The 6,364-nt window shown below is 38.3% G+C and overlaps 1 protein-coding gene across 1 annotated transcript; it reads left to right on the top strand.

Moving 5' to 3' along the window:
• The first annotated feature begins 210 nt into the window (after positions 1–210).
• MAP3KA (mitogen-activated protein kinase kinase kinase 3) lies at positions 211–5,413 on the top strand. The gene is made up of 11 exons (XM_048105125.2): positions 211–912; positions 1,503–1,820; positions 2,017–2,104; positions 2,245–2,307; positions 2,809–2,969; positions 3,053–3,128; positions 3,567–3,626; positions 3,734–3,841; positions 3,927–4,160; positions 4,629–4,726; positions 4,817–5,413. Exons 1-11 carry the CDS (start codon positions 521–523, stop codon positions 5,064–5,066), a joined length of 1,848 nt encoding a protein of 615 aa, XP_047961082.1. The 5' UTR covers positions 211–520; the 3' UTR covers positions 5,067–5,413.
• Positions 5,414–6,364: the final 951 nt, after the last annotated feature.

Here is a 6,364-nt window from a genome sequence, read left to right as displayed (position 1 = left end):
TTTTTTTAATACCAAAAATCTTATGCCACAACCGCTGGTACCCATCATTAACTCTTTAAATTGTTTTTGTTATCAGTATTGTTGAATATAGCATAAATTAGGAGTACTAATTAAAATAGAAATATTTAGGAAAAAAATGATAAATAAATACAGATATTCTAGAAAAAGTAGGCCACGTCAAGTAGCTGGTTTGCCGTCCGCAATCTGCTTAGCTGTTTATCATTTTGTTTCGGTCTTCTCTCTCTAAAACACCTCCACACACACTCTCTCTCTAAAACAACGAGGTGAAGACAACGACGAATTCTTCAAATTCCTCATATACATATACGTGTGTACGCGGAATAGGGTCTTTTCGTCTTCAACTCTCATCGAATTTATTCGCAATATAAATTCAACAAATTTCCAATTTCTCTCTCTCTCCTTGATTGATACATGTGCCAGTAGGTGATACATGTGAACAGATTTTAATAGTCAATCCAGGTCTGGTTTGGTTTAATTCACTTCAATCGGAGGAGAAAAAATGCCGGCTTGGTGGGGGAAGAAGGGGCGGAGCAAGGATTCGGTGAAGAGTTCATCGGTGAAGAATGAGAAGAAGAGAGGGAAGGAGATTGACAGCCATAGAGTCAACAGCTTGGACGAAGGTCTACTGCAGCCGACGCCGAGAATCAGCAGAGATTTTTCCGCCGGCGTTAGAGAATTGAGCGGCCGAGATTCATCTGGCTTCTCCGGCTTCGATTCGGCGTCTTCGTTGGATAAAGGCCAGCCGCAGCCGTTGCCTAGGCCGTTGGGGGCATCGAATGATCATAGTCATGGCGTCGGGTCTGGATCTGGATCGGGTTCGGTTTCGAGCGTCAGTTCTTCTGGGTCGTCCGATGATCACGCTCAAGTTGCGGCTGATCAGCCTGCTTTTAGGTTGGTTTTTTTACTTTTTGGGGCCTTTTTTTGGTTAGATAATTTGGGACTTTTTGGTCAAGGGTTCATCTGTCTAATTTGGGGATATTGTTCTTGGACTTATATGATGCTTGATCTGTTATACTGTTGGTTGATGAATTAGTTACTGGATTTGGTCCCAAAACTCTAAATTTGATTAGTTTCCTTTATCTTATATCTTTGTTTTTGAGGTTTTTAATGAGATGATCCATGTAGTTTCTTCTAAAAATGCTAATTCCTCATCTTGTGCCTTTTTTTTTTTTTGTCTCTTGCGCAGATTGTATCTCAAACTTATCTCCTTTCAAACTTGTGCATATATATCCCTATCCACAGTTTAGAAGGTGGAGTAGAAGTGTAGAGAACTATAAATTAGAATCTTTTAAGATATGATTTTGATGATTTTTCTACCACTCCGTTGACTTTTCGGGCAAAGTGGATGTATACTTCCCCTACGAATAGTGTTAGTATTTAGTTTTCTGGCATTAGATGTGAAGGCAATAACAACTTGCTAATAATTGGCTTTCACTGTGCCTCTCTATGTTGTGGATGACATACTTTAATCCCTTTGTCAGAGGACATGGCGAGAACAGATTGAGTCCTTTGATGAGAAGCCCAGCCCGAGCTTCCAGGTGCAGTACAACACCCGTATCACCCCTTCATGCGCGTCTTGGTGGAATGAGTTTGGACTCTCCGGGTGGGAAGCTGGAAGAAGGGAAGAGCGAGCTTCATAAACTTCCCCTTCCACCTGGTTCTCCAGCTAGCCCTTCTGCGTTACCAACCCCAAGAAGTCCTGGTACAAATGAAAGCTCGAGTTATAATGCTTCTAAATGGAGAAAAGGAAAGCTTCTAGGAAGAGGCACTTTTGGTCATGTTTACCTTGGCTTTAACAGGTAATTGGAATTTATGGGATGTCTTTTAAGGAAAGTGATTCATGTCGTAGCCTTTTTAATAAATATATCAAACATTGTTTTGACTGGAATTTACCATAATATGCTCTATAATAACTTCATTTTCATATGGATTGATACATACATGTTTTTGGAAAAAGTATTGGCGTAATAAGACAATCTAGTGTTTTTATGGCAGTGAGAATGGGCAAATGTGTGCCATAAAAGAAGTTAGACTTGTTTCAGATGATCAGTCATCAAAAGAAAGTCTCAAGCAACTGAATCAGGTATTTCTGAAATTTTTCCATCTTGATTTACATTGTCAACCACTCGAAGAATGGCATTCCACCTTATGGCATTTTCCTTTTACTTACCGCCAGGGTCTTGTTCTTATATTAATCTTCCTCACACATATTCATCTTTTCAGGAAATAAGCTTGCTAAGTCAGCTTTCACATCCAAATATTGTTCAATACTATGGAAGTGATCTGGTAAGATTTAGTTCAGTTTAGTATTATAGGGACTATATCTTATTGATCGATTGTTTGAAAGTCAACATGGGAAAATATGTTCAGGATGCAGAGAATCTTGCAAAACACATTATAATAACCAAGACATGTAATTTGACAACTGATCAAGTGGGTAATGTGGTAAATATGAAAAAGTACCAAGATCAAATGATTCAAATCCCTGTCTAACCAAAAGTCATCGTTTCAGCAAGCTCATAATCCAGAACACTGTTTCTTATTTCGAAAATCAACAAAATATTCAGTCTTTACTGAATAAATGCTTCCACTATCTCCTGCCAGACCTATCACACTGTAGAACCAGAGATTAGTTTTTGCTGCAAATTCATGAGGAAAACCCCTTAGTAGTATCAGTATCAATCAAGTCTGCCACCCATCTCACTTAAGTATAAAGTGTCTGTTTCTATGATTATCCATATTCGACCGTGGCTAGTGTTCCTTGTAACTGTGCTTGAATTCTTCCAGAGTGAAGAAAGGCTATCAGTTTATTTGGAGTATGTTTCTGGAGGTTCCATCCACAAATTACTGCAAGAATATGGTGCGTTTGCCGAACCTGTTATCCAAAATTACACCCGTCAGATCCTCTCTGGTCTGGCCTACTTGCACGGGCGCAATACTGTACACAGGTTCACCTCTCTCTTTCCTGGTAATCAAAACAGTATTTCACTTTTTGCATGGCGATGTTCTAAATTTCACCTCTTCTCTGCAGAGATATCAAGGGAGCAAATATTTTGGTAGACCCAAATGGTGAAATTAAACTTGCTGATTTTGGAATGGCAAAACATGTATGTATTCAGTATTGCTTAATTTATTTTCTATTGTGTGATTGGTTGGTTGAATTCTGTATTTCTTAAACATGGTTGACCAGTATCAGTGCTAGTCATGAAGTTCAACTTGGCTACGAGTATAAGAGCCAGTCACTCTCTTTGGAGAATGAACTGGCAGTCAAGCTTATTTGCAAGTGTAGAAGTGGCATTAAAGGGCACTCAATAATAAAATATATGAATGTGCAATATATCAAAAAAAAATATCTTTCGCTCCATATCTTCGCATTGGATATAATCAGTCTCATGCACCTCAGTAGTAGATTTCCATTTTTGAACAGATTAAAATATCTAGACTAGCATGATCAAAGGAAGGCAAATTTACATGGATAAGCTGAATGCTATGTTGATTTATTATTCCAAAGTACTAACTCGCTTATGTAATGATTTTTTAAATAGATAGCTAACTGTTCATCAATGCTCTCCTTCAAAGGAAGTCCTTATTGGATGGCACCTGAGGTATGTCTCTTTCTATTTGAAAACGATAGATATTGACAATGTATTTTAGACAGATTTTTCCCTCAGTGATTTCTGATTATATGTGCTGTATGCCTATATTCCATCAGGTGGTTATGAATACAAATGGATACAGCCTTCCAGTAGATATCTGGAGCTTAGGATGCACAGTTCTTGAAATGGCTACTTCTAAACCGCCCTGGAGCCAGTATGAAGGGGTTGGACATCTTAACTTGCTAAGTTGAACTTTGTTGTTTTAAAATTGTTTTGGCATTCAAGTACTCGGTTTATCTGATTTATCAGGTTGCTGCTATATTTAAAATTGGAAACAGCAAAGATGCTCCAGAAATTCCAGAGTACCTATCTGCTGATGCAAAAGGTTTCATAAGGCTATGCTTGCAGCGGGAGCCATCTGCCAGGCCAACTGCATCCCAGTTACTCACTCACCCTTTTGTTAGAAATCAAACAACAGCACGGGCTAATGTCAATATAACAAGAGAGGCTTTTCCTCGGTCTTTTGATGGAAGCCGCACACCGGTAATTTTTCTTGTAAACTACATGCTTCAGTATCTTGGCTGATTCTTATATTGACATTTTTCCTGTTCAACTCTTTGATACTTTCCGGTTATAGCCCTTCCAATTTTTCTTCATTCCTTTGTTTTGCTTTTGTTTTGGACATTCTCACTGTGTTAAAAGTATAGAGCCACTATTTGGTGATTGGGAACTTCTAGTTAAATTGGATTCGGCTCAATTAGTCCTAGAGTTGGTCCCTGATCCTGAAAGACATCTGAACCCGATTATTTTCCCTTTTCACTATAGGGGCCCTTGGTGATGAAGTACTATGTATTTTTTTTTTCTGAATTTGCTGATTATTGCAGTTACTCATGACCATAAAATTACTTCTATTAGTGTTTGCAGAGTGCTTTTATTTCAAACTACCTGAACAACGCTTAGCCAAAGCTTTGTGCAATCTGTGTTAACCTTTTATGTTGATACTCATTGCAGACTGCTCAGGAAATGCAGTCCAGCAGACCGAAGAACAGCTCTTTCGATAGAGATGATGGTCCGAGGTTAAATATACCAAGGACCTTATTAAGCCCTAGGTACTGGTATTTTATCTACTCGATTAGATGTGTTTCATCTGCATATTACATGTGCGTGGCAATTTAACTTTCCTTCCACTGTATCTGCAGGGATGACACGAGAATGATTACATCACTGCCTGTATCTCCCTCCTCAAGCCCATTACGACGTGATGTAGGGGCGTACAACAGCTTTTTCCTTTCTCCACAGCACCCCTCTTATCCTTATGTTGGGCAGAGCAGTCAAAATTATAGTGATCACTCGGTATTTCCGTTAAGGCCCATCTCAAGAACATCGCTCGAAATCCCACAATTTAGAGCTCAAGCGCCATTTAGATCTCCAACGAGGAACATACTATAGTAGTCCAGAGATGTGATGAAAAATCCCAACCCACACAATGCTCGTAGAGCTGTACTCGTGTGATAATGAGCTAAAATACGAGGTGTGGAGCAGGCGAGTTGAGTTGCCTGCTTCCTCGAAACAGTACAATGGCCAAAGGTAGCTCTAGCTGAGCGAGCTTTAAGTAATCATGGTATGAAACTCAATTTGACAGTTCCGTTGAACGTAATCTATATGATGGCCATGTAAATAGATAGAGAAAGAGAGAGACCATAGAGCTTCTGTATGCTATCAGAACACTGATAACTGATAAAGACTGTTGGTTGGGAATTTCAAATGAATCTTTCTAGTCGCAGCCTTGATTTAAATTCGGACCGGTCAGTTCGACCAGTTAAGGTATTTTAGTTTTTTATTCTAACGATCTGCAAAAAGTTACACTCGAAGTTTTGCTTCAAAAATAATTTGACTGATTAAAACCTCACCAATTTGTGCAAATATTTACCCACTTGACAAAAACCACAGTTTGCAGAAAAATAAAGTCACCATTTGAGAGTTGAAGTTAAGTAAATCAAAATTTGCTAACGCTTTTATACATTTATTACTCATTGGATTTGGTTACGCTACACACTACCTCATTACGTTTATTTTTGGACAAATCATTGAAAATATATTATGTACCCTAATTTGCACTACATAAACTTATAAGTACAGGTTTACATCCATCATCTATGACTCGCATGAATTTCTTGAATGTTTGAGACATCAACACATCCTTCAACTTCATCTTATGACTATATGTGACTTTGAGTTTCGCTTATCCCGACAACTTCTTATAAGTCTCAGTTACTCATGTAGATCTTCTTCGCTTCAACTTGTTTACAAGTATTTTGACTTTTATCCGAGCAAATAATATGCTTTGTTTCACTTGTGTTGATGAACCAAGCTCTTGGCTTACCCATGACTCAAAGGCCCTCTTGGTAAGGTGCGCTCAATTTTTCTCCCTTCTTTTCTTGGGTCGACTTCTCGCAATTGCAGTAATTGCCATCTAATTTCCGTGCAGCCGCTACCTTCCTTTTTCCTTAGAAAAGAGAGTGCTTCGAGGATCACCTTGCTCTATTAAATTGTCTCAGGTTCTAATAGTTAACCATATTGTCATTTTTAACATGAAGACGAACACTCAATTCTTTTAATTTCAACTTTTTTTTTATTTTCTTCATGTAATTCTCTAAGTGACTAAATCTAACCAACATATAAGAAAATCATTAATCCTACTAAAGTAGGACCCAAATCTTCCGGTTTCGTACTTAGTACTCCTTATT

This window comes from Salvia hispanica, chromosome 6 (genome assembly GCF_029641045.1).
Source record: "Salvia hispanica isolate PSC_SH4W2 chromosome 6, Shi_PSC_v1, whole genome shotgun sequence".
NCBI lineage: Eukaryota > Viridiplantae > Streptophyta > Magnoliopsida > Lamiales > Lamiaceae > Salvia > Salvia hispanica.
The sequence above is the reverse complement of the archived record's forward strand: the minus strand, read 5'-3'. Positions and strand labels throughout refer to the sequence as shown.